General features: G+C 43.3%; 1 protein-coding gene across 2 annotated transcripts in view; it reads right to left on the bottom strand.

Moving 5' to 3' along the window:
- LOC120606317 (exostosin-2) overlaps window positions 1-11,930 on the bottom strand; it is a 59,565-nt gene extending 47,635 nt beyond the window's left edge. Inside the window, exons 1-3 of one of the 2 annotated variants that reach the window (XM_039867493.1) lie at window positions 11,715-11,930; window positions 1,780-2,345; window positions 712-801 (exon numbers count right to left, since the gene is read on the bottom strand). In XM_039867493.1, coding sequence (XP_039723427.1) covers window positions 712-801; window positions 1,780-2,345; window positions 11,715-11,915 — 857 coding nt within the window. In that variant the 5' untranslated portion in view covers window positions 11,916-11,930. Of the gene's footprint in view, window positions 1-711; window positions 802-1,779; window positions 2,346-6,325; window positions 6,347-11,714 lie in introns of those variants that run through there. The other variant, XM_039867504.1, reaches the window with a different exon arrangement.
- Window positions 11,931-14,053: the final 2,123 nt, after the last annotated feature.

The raw sequence follows: 14,053 nt of genomic DNA, 5'->3' as shown, positions 1-14,053 counted from the left end.
AGACCCTTATCTTGGGCCTGGATTATCTGCTCTCCTCAAAGCCTTCGCCACGGTACTAGGAGAGGAACTTGACGCAGCACCTCATTCCTGAGCTTTCCAGGAAGCCTCCAGCCAAAGTGAGTCCATCGATGCACAAAACGGCTGGTAAATATAGTAAGAGAACTCAAAATCATAACCATGCAATCATGGCCCCCCGAGCCGCATCTGCAAGTTTGGACGGTTTTATTAGGAAGGAAGGAAAAAAGGCTCTGCAGGGTGAGAGGGAAAGAAAAACAGGAAGGAAGGAAGTGACTGAAACACCAGAGTAAATGATCATCAGAGTGGCCCCATTTCCCGGCACGACAGGCGGTAGGCATCTCTTTCACACACCCGTGCCCTCTTCCCCCAGCAAGCTGTGGCTCTACTTTTGGCAAAAGCTCCCAAATTCAGAGAGTTTGCCAATCATGAACCAGGCCTTAGGGGTTGGGAGTGCTGCACTCAGGACAGCATAAGTCGGATTAAGAAATAAAGATAGTTTTTAAGACGCTATGCTAGAACATCAGCTCTCATCGGTTCTCCACAACGGAGTTAAGCAGGTCTCTTGAGAAAGGAAATGCCTAGGGCAATTTTTTATTAAGAAAAATTCTTATTACAAAGTAAGTCCCAGTAGGCTTAGGAATATGATTTCATATGAACAGACACCCACCGAGTGACAGCACCAAATACACCAACCTGTCTCTGGGGACATCCAGAGCTGTGTTATAATCTGGGGGACCTCCAGGCAGCATGTTGAACAGCAGATGGTTTGTACCTCGATCCCATCTATTAAGAAATTAAACATGTAGGAGAATTCACATGTCATGTCACTGATGAAGAAACAAAAATAAGAATCAGCTACTGAATGACAAGTAGCAAGTATCCCCAGTCTCCAACAGGGCCACTTCTCATACACACAAAGTGAGTTCCTAGAAATCCCAGCAGCAGGTCAGGCACCAGCCTGGACCCTCAAAAGGAACAATGGGTGGATATGTACTTGAAGCTTGTCCCTCACAGAACTGCCTGCGGGAATGAAAATCTGAAAGCTCTCTCTGAGTGTTTACCATTTGATTAAAGGAACAAAAAGAAATAAAATATAAAAAGCTGATTAATATATTATGGAACATATGGAATACTATATAAATCTTAAAATTACATAGTAAAAGAATATGAAATTATTTGAAAATACATTCATGATCTATTAAGAGAAAAAAGTAGCAAGGGAATATGTACCGTGTGCCCCCATTCTTGACAAAAGTGAATATATACACGTGCATATGTATATATTTTTATACAAAAATGTATATATGATGCATATGTATATATTTTTATATAAAAAAACTAAAAAGGAACATAAAAATAATGATAATCTCTTAGAAGCGAGATTATGAAATGAGTCATATTCTTCTTTTTGTTTACCTGCATTTTCAGACATTTTTAAAGTGAACACATATTACGAGAGTAATAAAGAGAAAGGGAAAGTATTTAAATTTAAAAGGAAAAGTATAGGAAGACAAACCATCCTTAAGTTTTTTAGACTCTAAGAAGCTGGGAGCCCGCGGCAGCAGCACGGATGGCAGACAGACTGCTCTTCACTGGCAGAGGCCGCTGGGCTCACGCTACCAGTCAGTTGCCCATCCACATCCCATCCCATGAGAAAAGAGACGGCAGCTGGAAGCCAGCTTAGGGGAAGAAATGTCCCTCTCCCTGCCCTTCCCTTGATTCCCTGAAGGACTTGGCTCCGGTCTGAAAAGTGCTAGATACCTAGAGAGCTGGGCCAGCGCTTGCGCCGTCTCCTTAATGCGGAACGTGTTCTGGTTCAGCACATCGATGGACGGGACAAACAGGCAGGCCCGGGTGATGTCGTCGGTATAGTAGTCACTGTCTGAGATAGCCGTGAGCAGTTCGTTGTACTCCCGGGAGATGGTGTTGCTGACTGGGACGCCAAAGTCATCCACGTACTTTTTCAGAGGGTAGATATACACCTTGATTTTGTTCTTTGGGTTGAAACCACAGCGGTAGACATCAAAACACGTGTGCATTCTGCAACTAAGATCGCCCCGCTCGGGGATGGGGCTGTCGGCCGGCAGCCTGACCACCGGCACGTCCCGGACACTGCGCTTCTCTACGCTCCAGTCATTTGACGACTCGATGGAATGCGGCCAGAACTGAAACATGCCAGTGGCAATGAGGCCCAGGAGGACAACGGAGAAGAGGGTGATGTAGTAGATTCGGTGCTTGGTCTTCATTCTTGGGATGAGGGCAGGACCCCGGATATTGTACTTGACCGACGCACACATAATGGCACAGACAGCCTCTTCCTTACACTCCTGGTTACCAGGCACGGAAATGAAAAAAATGAAATATTTAGGGTGGCAAATGGTAGTTGAAAGAACTATTTGACTTTTAATATACCTATTTCTTTCCCTAAAGTGATTTGATGAAATAATGAAAAGAAACTTTTGACTGTCCTTTGTATATATAAATATATGCTATATAATCTTTAACATTTAATACTACATATACTATTTAATATAAATATTAATATGCACTATAAAAATATAACCATATTCTACAAACATATGTTCACCGAAAGCATGAGCTGATCAATGTGAGGAGCTTAGGAAGACAGGTGTTGACCAAGGAAGAAAAATCAAAAGTGGAATAGCTAAAGACAGTTGTTTCGTTGTTGTTAAACACTTGCCTAACATAAACTGATGCTTCGTCTGGACAAACTGACAGTTGTTCTAAAATCTATTTTTATTCATTTATGCATTCAGCCCTCTACTGAGCACCCATCATGCAATGCAAAGGACACAAAGAAGAAAGCAAAGACTCCCCCTCTGAAGAACTTATATTCTATTAAGGTAAGACAAACAGAACTGTACCAAAATGCAAAATATAAAAATAACACTAGAAAAATATCAATAAAGTGGCAAGGGTATTAGAGAAGAAAAGAGTAATCTTTAAATAAAATACACACCGACGTTGTATTGGAAGGTGCTAGCTGACATACTCAGACGGAAGGAATGAAGAAAGGAACAGGGAGGGAGTTTAGGGAGAGAGGGAGCAGAAGAAAGGCCAGTGTGGTGATGTTTACAAGACTGATGCCAACCATTCTTCTCCTCAGCGAATGTGCATACGGCTTTTCTAATCAAAAGGTAGAATCTATCCCCCTTCCCCCTGAATCTGGGCAAGGCTCGTGACCAGCTTTGACCAAGAGAATGTGTTGGAGGTAACATTCTCGGGCTTTTTAACCCAGGCCTTAAACGACCCTATAACTGCTGCTTTTGTCCTCTTGGAACCCAGCTGCCATCTCTAAGGCAGTGGCGCTCCCGACTGAAGGCATCCTTAGGGAGACCCCAGTGGAAGCCATGTGAAGCAAATAAGAGCCATTCACCAAGTTCCACGTGGACGGCAGAATCTTGAGCAAACAACTACGTGATTGTAGTTGTTTTTAAGCTAAGTTTTGGGTTGGTTTGTTACTCAGCCCTAGCTAAATGAAACAGCCAATAAGAATCACCAACTGATATAAAGAAAATTCTTAGTCCTCAATTGAAATTGCAGAGTTCCCCTGTAGATCACAATTTAAGATCCTTACCAAACAAACCTTCCCCATCTGATGCCTAGATACTCTGTGGGGAGGGTAGAGCCTTGAGTATGATTGCATCATATGCCACAGATTTACCATGTTACACAAGCTACTGTGGCATTCAACATGTCAAAGTCCTAATCTACAAAATGGTCTGATTCTACCCACTAATCTTTCAGAAAAGCTATTAACATAAAGGAAAATAACTGAAAAGCTCACAGACCATCATAAGGTTTATCAACCATTTTTACTTTGGCTAAAGAGAGCTCTCCCCAAGTCACTGCCCACACTGTAAAACCGCCTCCTGCCTACCTAGCAAGGTACTGCCTAGCAGTGAATGTGAGAATCGTTCCCAGCTTTTTGGATAAAATGTGGACAGTCATGAATGATTTTTGTTTGTATCTCTCTAAGACCGTGAGCTAGAATATAAGAAATTTGCAAATCACAGACGAATGTAGGAAAGCTCATACATTTTAAGCCTAAAGATTCTCATCTTTGGGGTATACACATCAGCCATTCAATATATGTTTATTGATTCTATGACAGAAATTCAGACATGAGCGCTATTTCATTTTTTTCTGTCATTCTACCAACCAACAAGATGTTCCCAGCCTGCCCCCACCCCCTACTACCTCCAGCCTTGCCCGCTCCAATAGCTTTCTTGCCACTTATGTGACCCTCCTAGAGTTCAAGGACAGGAGGTCTCAGGATGAAAGGGTGCAAGGAGCTGCACCCTCTGCTGCTCCAAGTCAGAACTTCCCACAGGCTCCTCAGGTTTGTTTACATCCTGAATCAGTGGTTCTCAAACACCCAAAGGCTGAGGCTCACACAGGAAGCCTGTTAAAACAGAGTCTTTGCCCCCAGCACTGGAGGTCTGTACTAGTAGGTCTAAAATAGGGTCAAAGCATCTGTCATTTTAGCAAGCTCCTCAGATGTTTGTTTCATGCAACCGGATCTACCATCTTTACTAAAATTAGTCAAACCACCTTTTAACACAGTGACTTTCAAATTTTCTTCTTTAAAGCAAAATCTAAAATAAGAAACACATTTTATATTGTGACCTAGTACAGACACAGATGTGTATGTGTGTGCATATATGTATTTGAAATAAAAGTTTAACAAAACAACATTTAATCTTAGTACACAGTACCAGCCATAGAACATTTGGTGAACACTGTTATTTTTCTATTCTGTTATTCTATTGCTTTTTTAAAACTTCTGGCCATAACCTACTAGATAATTTATAACACCCAATATTGGGTCACCTAAAGTTTAAATAATACAGTCTGCATGCTTAAAGAAAAAAAAAAAAAATGAGGGTTAAGGGAAAAAAATATAATCTACTTACACATGAGCTTTACAAATTTTCATGAGTTGCAAATTAACTATAAAAAAAGACATTTTCACAAGAAAATAAATCCAAAGATAATAAAAGAAAATAAATAATAAATGAAACAGAAATTTAAAAAAAAAATAGAAAGGCTCTACAAAGCTAAAAGTTGTTTTTTAAAAAAGATGAATAAAATGGATATTTAACGTTATTCTGGTATGATTAATTGAACTAAAGAGAATAAAAGCACAAATAAACATCTGTAATGGAGAAGGGACCATAACTCTATCTGCTGCCTATATTTAAAAGATGATACCAATGAACTTATGCAAATATATTTGAAAACTGAGATAAAACGAAAAAATTATTTTAAAATATAACTTAACAAAACAAGGAAAAATAGCAAACCTGAATAGTTCTATAACATTAAAGAAAATGAATCAAAAGTTTTTAAATCTTCCTACAAAGAAAATTCCTGACCCAGAAGATTTTCTAACATTAAACATTCAAGAAACAATAATTCCAATTTTACACAAATTATTCCCGAGTTCAGAAAAAAGAGGGAACATTCTATGGCTTATTTTAGGAGGCTAGTATGCTCTTAATACCAAAATCTTAGACTAGTGGTTCTCGGAGTGTGGTTTTGGGACTCCAGGGGTTCCCCATGATCCTTTCAAAGGGTCTATAATAATACTGACATTATTTTTTTCACTTTCATTTTCCAGAGGCTACTTGATGTGTGATATTGCAAACAGTCAATGCAAAAGCAGATATCGAGAATCCAGCTGTCTCCTATTAAGCTTTTTCTAAAAATAATGAAAAATATCAACTCAGATTCAAAATGCTCAACTCCAGCCAGAATATATACAAAGAAAACCCCACCTAGATAAGTCAAAGTAAAACCACAAAAAAGAAAGCCAAAGAAAAATACTAAAAGCCGCCAGAGGGAAGAAAAATCTATCCAAGGCAGATTAAAAAGCTATATATAATGGACAAAACTATAAAATGTTTAGAACACAACAGAGAATATCTATGACTTCTGGGCAGAGAAAGATTTCTAAAACAATACAAAAAGTGCAAACCATAAAAAAATAAAATGATAAATTCAGGGTTACAATTAAGAACTTTCTCATCAAAAGACAGTAGTCTACAAACCTAAAGATATTTGCAATACATACAGCCAATAAGGATTAGTAACCAGAAGAACTCCTACAAAGCAATAAAAACAAAAAACTGCAAAACAAACAAAAAATAGAAAACTGGACAAAAGACTTACACAGAAATTTCACAGAAGAGGAAACAAAAATGGCACATAAACATTTGTAAAGATGTTTGGTCTCATTTATGGTCAGGGAAAGCAAAACCACAATGAGACATCTTCTACCCACCAGCATAGTCAAATGTAAGAGTCCAACACCACCAAGCACTGCGGGGGGACCCAGAGCCACAGGAACTCTCCTGGCAGGAGTATGATCTGGCTCCAGAGTTCCAAGTGGTCATCGGAAGGACTGGAAAGAAGAGAGGGCTGATACCCACTACATTAGAGTCGTAGGCATCACATTTTGCTTCCTGTCTATCATAGTTCAAGCCCATCTGTCCTCGCCCCTCCCCAAATAAAGAACCAAAGACAAAGATGGAGGTGCTGAGAGTTTACTTACTTGGGAGGTGATCTAGGAAGCCAGAGTGACCAAGCAAAGAGAGAGAGCCAGGGAAACAAAGGAAGGCCAATAAGGAATGTGTTAAGCCGGTTGCTGCTGTGGGCAACAGGGGCCTTAGGGCTTCTAGGAACCCTCTGAGGAACCACACAGACTAGTCTGGTCCCTCAGGAAGATGAAAAGCTAGGGCATTTATCTGCCAACTCCCATGCGCTATTGATTGAGGGCTGCCTGGTACTATTATTATTAGCTCAGAGGCTGTAGTCGACAGCCCTCAAAAGGTCTGGATACTATCCCTTCGTTGATGTACAGTTAGTCTGACAAAAAGCTGAGGTTCCCTTGAGGAAAAAGAGGGACCATTTGTCTGTACTTGCAGCAGGGATGTTGCAAAGTCCCCCAAAGAGAACCAGCCTCTCTCTCAATCTGCGGGCTACGGGTCTGAGCCCTCACATCTGAACACTAGGTGATGGGACATCAGCCCATTTGCCAGTTCCTTTTTCCTGGTTATACAAGTCAAGCAGTACCCTAGTCAGCCACCCATCTGCATACTGCAGTGGGTCGCGACACACAGGTTGTGAGTTGGGTCTCGATGCCCACATGGGTATTGCATCTGCCTTGCCTCGGATGGTTAGTGGCACCAACAGCCTTTGCTATTTCAGAATCCTATTATTCTCATAGATGCTTGGGAACGCAGTTCCATGGTCATACCTCCTAAAGTCAATCCTGGCCTACAGAGGACAGCCAACACTGAGCTTCTCAAAGTGGTCTCGTTACTGAACATTCCATATTACCAGAGTGACGGGAGTGTGCCCTCCTGGAAACTTGGGGAGGTAGCCCCTCTCTGGCCTTAAGAAATAAAAGCTTCGAGTGTCCACCTCCAATCTCCTTCCACTCTTTTCCTCAGTACTCTGCCAGACAGTTCTGGCGCCTCCATCTCATCTAATGTAGGCCAGGGTTTCTTAACCTCAGCAGTAATGACAATTTGGGCCAGCTAATTCTTTTTTGTGGGGAGCTGTTCTGTGCAATGTAGGAAGTTTAGGAGCCTACCTGCTCAACAGAAGGAAGAAGCAATCTTTAACAGTGACAATTAAAAAATATATCCAGACATTGCAAAATTTCAGCTGGGGAGGCAAAATCACCCCCAGTTGAGAACAAGTGGCATCAGCCATTGCCTTGTCCAAGCTCCAAGGAGCCCATCCAGCAGCATATCAGGACTGGCTCTAGTTATCCTTGCTAGGTCTTTAAATCCTGAAAGATGCGAGAATGCCCCCAAGGCAACAGTCTCTCCCTTCCAGCTTTACAGTCCACCAGTACTCTCAATCTTGGTGTAACACCCTCAAGACCACTCCCACATGTGCTCCCCTGTGGAGAATGGGTTGCAAGCTGACAAGGTCCTTGCAATCCGTGAGGCCAACCAAAGGTTGCCTCACCTCCACAAATCCTATGAATGGGAAGTAGGAACTGATCAGAGAACAATGCGGCTGTGTAGGGTGGGGGTTACCCTATGGAAATGGAAATGATTACAGTAGGATGTGGAGGTTGGGTGGAGATAATCTCATTCTAGCCAGCAAATGTATGCTCTTGTATAAAAGCAAACTGCACAAATAAAATCACCCTCTACTCCGTCATCAGTGGATAGTGGGCCTCCCGATCCCAGCTTTCTGTCTTCTTTCTTTTCTCATTCTCTCACCGTTCCCACTCAGGATTATTTTCCAGGGCCACGCTGGACGTGGCAGGATTTACCACTTGCTAGACGCGGCGCTCCCCCATGCCAGCTGGCCCATATAAATTAGGTCCTACAACTCTTTCGATACTAAAACTACTTACCCATAGCAGGACCGTACTTGCCTGCTGAGGCAATGCTGAGATCTGAAAGGAGGGGGAGGCAGATCTTGAGGAGGATAAGCTCCATTCTGGAAGGCATGTGCCTCAAGTGAGGTCTGTGCACAGGGTCCAGGCAAGCAGAAGTTGTTCTCTACAGCGGAGAGATGGAACCTTCTGCTGGCCCAGAGGAGCTAAGGAAGTCTGGGAGTTCAAAGCCCTTAGTGATTCCACCCAAATATCTCCATCACAGGTCTCGCCCCTGACTTGAGCAGAAGCAACCTGTCAAGACTGTGCATTCAACGTCCTTTGCAATTTTCACAGAGTTATGATTAAATTCTGGGCCTGATTTTCAACACAGTCTGCCCTCCAGTTGCAGGTGATGCTGCCATGGAGCCTTCTGTCTTTCGCAGGGTGTCTTGACACCTTGCTGATCTGAGCCTGCTCTTACCTCAAGGCCTGTCAGGGAGGTAACGAGAGCCACCCACTTCTGCTACCCTTATCATTACCACTGCCCACATGCTAGAGCTACTGCACTAGTCACTGACTTCCCTGCTACCTCGATCTCATCTCAACCCGCTGCTGGTGAGTCTTACAACTGTGATGCTAGAGAGTACCACGGCTATTGACGCCTCACTTACCACCAGCCAAGGGCTCCTTGTTGGCATCTGAGGATGAGTGATTCCAGTTTCACGGTACTATTCTCAGGGCCTGCTCTCTAGAGGCACCTCTAGCACCAGCTGTCTTACTTTATGTTCTGCCAAACTAAGAAAAAGTGATTTGTGTGCATGTTTCTTGCAGAAGGTGAATCCAGAAAGCCAGAATGAAGGAGTAAGGAGTCAGGGAAGAACAGAGCCATTAGGGTGCATTGTGGAGCTGGTTACCATACTGAGCCCGGCAAATGGACCTCAGTCCTGCTACGGTCCCTCCAAAAAATACCCTTTAGAACTGTCCCTTTGAAGGATAGGGAGTGATGGCTTTCATCCATCGAAGCCCATCCCCATTTGTCTGAGGGCTGTCCCCAGAGAAGAAAACTCACATTTCTGAGGTATCGCCCCACAGGCTAAGCGAGATCCCACCAGGCTGTTCCTTACGGCTGAGAGAGATGGTGAGTGCCTGAGGTAGAATAAAAACTCAGTAGAAGAGATGAGGTGAAAAGCCTTAAGTGAAAAAGAAAAGAATAAGAAAAGAAGAAAAAAGCCTCTTCCTAAGAGGTACTTTGGAGACAGAGAAACTTCTCTGTGAGCATCCACATACTTCTGACATATTTCATTACAGCACTTGCCATATCATATTAATTAGTTAAGTAATTGTAAGTCTGTTTCCTCTGTTGGTTACAATTTCCTAGTAGAGTTTTTCATCTCTGTTCAGGATTCCCAACATCTAACACCGTGTCTAGGACTCATTTCATGTAACCGTAAATGTCTGTTGAATGAATGTCTCCACCCCTCCCAGTTCCATCAGTGCACACACTGTTCAGGGTCCAAGTTTTGAGTTATTATATGGTGATAACTCTGATTATTTTCCTTCTTGAATTATAGTTTCCGAAGGTGGGGAAGATGGCTAGGTACTTCCACAAACTGGTTTTCCTGTACCCTAAGTACTCTCCTCTCCCCTAGCAATGAGCTTCCCTGAAGAGGACAGACCAAAAGGAATCTCCTACTAATGAATGTTTGTCCCATATAATACAATTACCTGGATCGAAACAAGAATTTCACAACAAAGCCCTACAAACTTCATCCTCCTCGAAATGCATCAGACCTGTCCCTGCAAATTACTGGACTCCTCTGGCTGGCTGTCAAGCACTGAGTCACTGGAAAAATCTTTTAACCCCACTCTCCTGTCCAGATGAGAAGCATTTTTCTGTTCCTGGAATTATTTATTCCTAAAATTTGCCTGAATAACCTTTCCTTGGTGCTTTAGGCTGAATCCAATTCACTTAGTCCAATGTTTTGAGTCATAGTCTTTTATCTTAACCTTTTTTAGAAAAGCCCTCATAGCTGAACACCCAGGGTCACTGCTACACTAAAATTTAACCCAACTGTGCCTAAAAACAAAGGAACCAAATGTGAGCAAAAGCAGAACAGTCTGAAATTCATTGTCTTACCTGATAGAGTTCTTTATAGTTAAAGTTATATTATGGCTAACCAGCCCTAAAAATAGTTTCCAATTAAAACAAAACAAACAAACAAACAAAAAAAAACTGTGCCCCTTTGTGCCAGGATGTTTTAAGCACTTTGTATTAACTTAGTTAATTTTCTTAACAGTATCATGTGACAAGCTGTTATTACCCTCATTTTATAGACAGAGAAAGTGCAACAGCAAGGTTAAGTAATTTGCCCAATGGCACACAACTAGAAAATGCCAATGCTAGGATGTGGAGGACAGCACTCTGGGCCTGGAGCCTGGGCTCTTCACATGTGAAGCTGCCTCTCTTGATTACCTTTAAAAGCCTGGATTAGAACAACCTTTTTCACTCCTCAATTAGCAATGCCAGAGTAACTTATCAAAAATCTAATCCATTCATACCAGCATATACAACCACGAGGTTTAAGTCAGAGGAAGTGAGAAATGATGAAAGCTGAATCATATATTGTATTACTGTGAATAACTTGTGAGCTCTGAAATTTACAAGCTACGTCTAGTTTGTCTTTAGAGCACTCAATTGCCTTAGAATTTAAAACTGGCCTAAGCAATTATTTGAGTCCCAAAACCGTATACGTAGATCTAGTTCCCACCGCCCGTAGGAAAACTCCAAAAGCCCCTGAGCTTCAAGTCCATGCTCAGGGCCAAGACACCCGTGGCCATCTTCCCCACCAACTCCTCTCTCGGAGCTGGCTGGGTCACTAAACCCTGCCCCAGGCATCCGGCACTGCCCAGGATGCCATAGGCCACCAGAGCGCCCAGGGCACAAGAAATCCCTGTGGGAGGGAACAGATGCCTGCAGCTTACGGGAAGGAGGTGGGAGAGGTCGCGGCGGAGGGTGGGCACTGCGGGAAAAGGAAGCTGCAGGGTCCCGGGAAAAATGAAAGGAGTGGACAGGCGATAGGAGTGGACAGGAGATACAGGTGGGAACCAAGCGCGGGGGTTGGCCAGGTGAAGAAGGCCGTGCGGCAATCGAACTACTCCCAAAGTGGTAAATCATCGAGAGCGGCCCCGCGGGGGTCTGGGGCATCTCTCCCAGCCTTCGGGCCTCCGCACCGCCCGTGCTTCCCCGCTGCCCAGGGCCGGACTCCGCCGCGGCCCGGGGAGGCCCGAGCCTGCACCTCGGTGCCCACCGGCCTTCCCGCGCTGCGCTTACCTCGGCCACGGCTGCGTCCCGCTCCTGCCCGCGCTCGGTCACTGGCTCATGCCGCAGGGCGCGGGCCACGGCTGCCGGGGTAAGACTGCGGCGAGTCGGCAGCCGCCACCGCCCGCGCCGGGGCCAAGCGAGCCAGCGAGCGAGCGGGGAATTCGGCCCCTGCGACCGGGCTGGGTGTCTGACACCGAGCGCACTGCGCATGCGGGAGCGGTCCGGCCCCGCGCCCCCTGCTGGACAGGAGGAGTCTGGACACCACTTAAGGGTTTCTCCAAGCAGACGTGCCAAGCTCAGGTTCCACGGTGAAACTCAATTCAAAGCTGAGAAGCCTCGTTCATAACAAACTACAGACCGAAACAACGAGGCAGTATGCTTCACTTATAAAACTGTTATAAAACCGACAAAAATGTAAATGTTTTATTATAATCAGTACTGGTGAGCGTGCAAACATTTCTGTAGGGCAATTTGGCAGTACCCATCAAATGTAAAATGCGGTAAGTTTCCCCCAGTAATCCCCTCTGTATGGAGTTTACCCTACAAATATTCTCAACAATGCTTATCAAAAATACTCATTACAGTTCTGTTTTTAATAATAGGAAAGCTGGACACAGCCCAAATAAATTATGAAACATGATTAGAATGGAATAATGCAAGAATGCATATATATGTTGGTATGGAAATATCTTCAAGATATGTTCATGTGAAAGCATGGACTAAAATTGTGCAAGTATGATCTCTTTTATGTAAAAAAAAAAATAGCTACACAGACAAACGGGAGAGGTAAAATATATGTGTACACGCTTATATTCAGGCATATGTATAATATTTTTTCTGGAAAGAATCCAAGAAAAATCCACTTAAGATTTGGGGATAGAAATTGTGGAGGCAGAAATGGGGGAGAGAGATTTATTTTTGTTTCTGCATTATTTACATGATCTAGCCTTCCAGATGCACAGAAAAATCCTGTCATATTAAGTGAACCCTAAAAATTTTTAATCAAAAGTCAGCATAATGTTACTGAGGTTAATGAAACGACCGCAGTGAGCCTATGCAATTTATTGGTACTGGCGGCAGAATCCAAATTCACTTCTCGTCCAAACTATACGTTAGCGCCATCTGGTGGAAGTTGACACTTACAGCTTAACTATCCATGGGGCTTCCAGCAGCAACAGCGATTTCAGAAATATTCTTGTTGAGTTAATGTCCGCTTGTCACAGATCCAGGGAGATTGGGACGAGGGTATTCCGGAGGTAGGAGACCCACATCCTGTGTCTCCACATTCAGAAAAGCGTTGCTCTGCCCTCAAAATTCACATTCTCCCCGCCTGCCATGCACACAAAAATGATTGGAAATATAGCGCACATAAACCCCATTTGAGAACTGGAGAGCATTTTGCTTCCTTGTCTTTTTCTGTATTAAATGTATATGTGCATGTTTTTAATTAACCATTCATTCTTTAATTAAATGAGTACTTCCTGCATTAAAGACATATGTCAGGCACAGCCTTTGAGGGACGTATCTTGTTCACTTTACAACCCCAGGCATGCATAGTGCCTGGAACATAGTAAGTGCTCAGTGAGTATTTTCTGAGTGAATACAAAAGAATGCCCAGACGCTAGAGGAGCTCAACAGAAAGAAGACAAATGCACGAGTAAGATTAGCCAAAGAAGAGGGCGAAAGTGGCAGAGAACACAAAGAAAATGCCACAATGGCTCAAAAGAGAAAGCAATCACGCCCAGTTGGAAAGATGTAGGAATATTTCATGCAAGAGCTGATATCTTTGCTGGTCCTGGAGGATATCTAGGATTTTGACAAGTAGAGAGGTAAATAGGGCAATCGAAGCACAGGAAAAAGACATGAGCAAAGACACAGATGGGATCAAGCAGCAGCAGCGATCAGAAAGAGCAAATGTTTTTTCATCCAGTGTGGCTAAAATAGTATGATTACATTTCTAGGGGCAGAAACCATGCACGTAATTAGAGGTGAGAAGGTACAGAAGCTGTGATATCAGAAACTACAAGATGTTAAAGAAGAGGATGACTGCAGAGAAGAGTGGGAAAGAAAATAGGAGCCAGGACCTACCTGAAATCTCCGAGAAGGTAGAAAAGTGTCCTAGTACTCAGTGCTTAACAGAGGAGAGGCTGTAGAAAGATGTTACATGACTCCCTCGAAAAGCAAAGCAAAGATGGCAAAGCAAAGATGGCACAAGACCCACTTATCCAGTGGGTCAGGAAACATGGAAGTAGAAGTTAGAAAGGGTGTGGCTTCCGAGGAAAGTGGCATCATCTGAGTGCAACCAGCACAGGATTTTGAACCAGACCAACCTCACTTTGATTCCTGGC

This window comes from Pteropus medius, unplaced genomic scaffold (assembly GCF_902729225.1).
Source record: "Pteropus medius unplaced genomic scaffold, Ma_sr-lr_union100, whole genome shotgun sequence".
Lineage (NCBI taxonomy): Eukaryota > Metazoa > Chordata > Mammalia > Chiroptera > Pteropodidae > Pteropus > Pteropus medius.
Note: the sequence above shows the minus strand (reverse complement) of the source record. Positions and strands in the feature narration are given on the sequence as shown.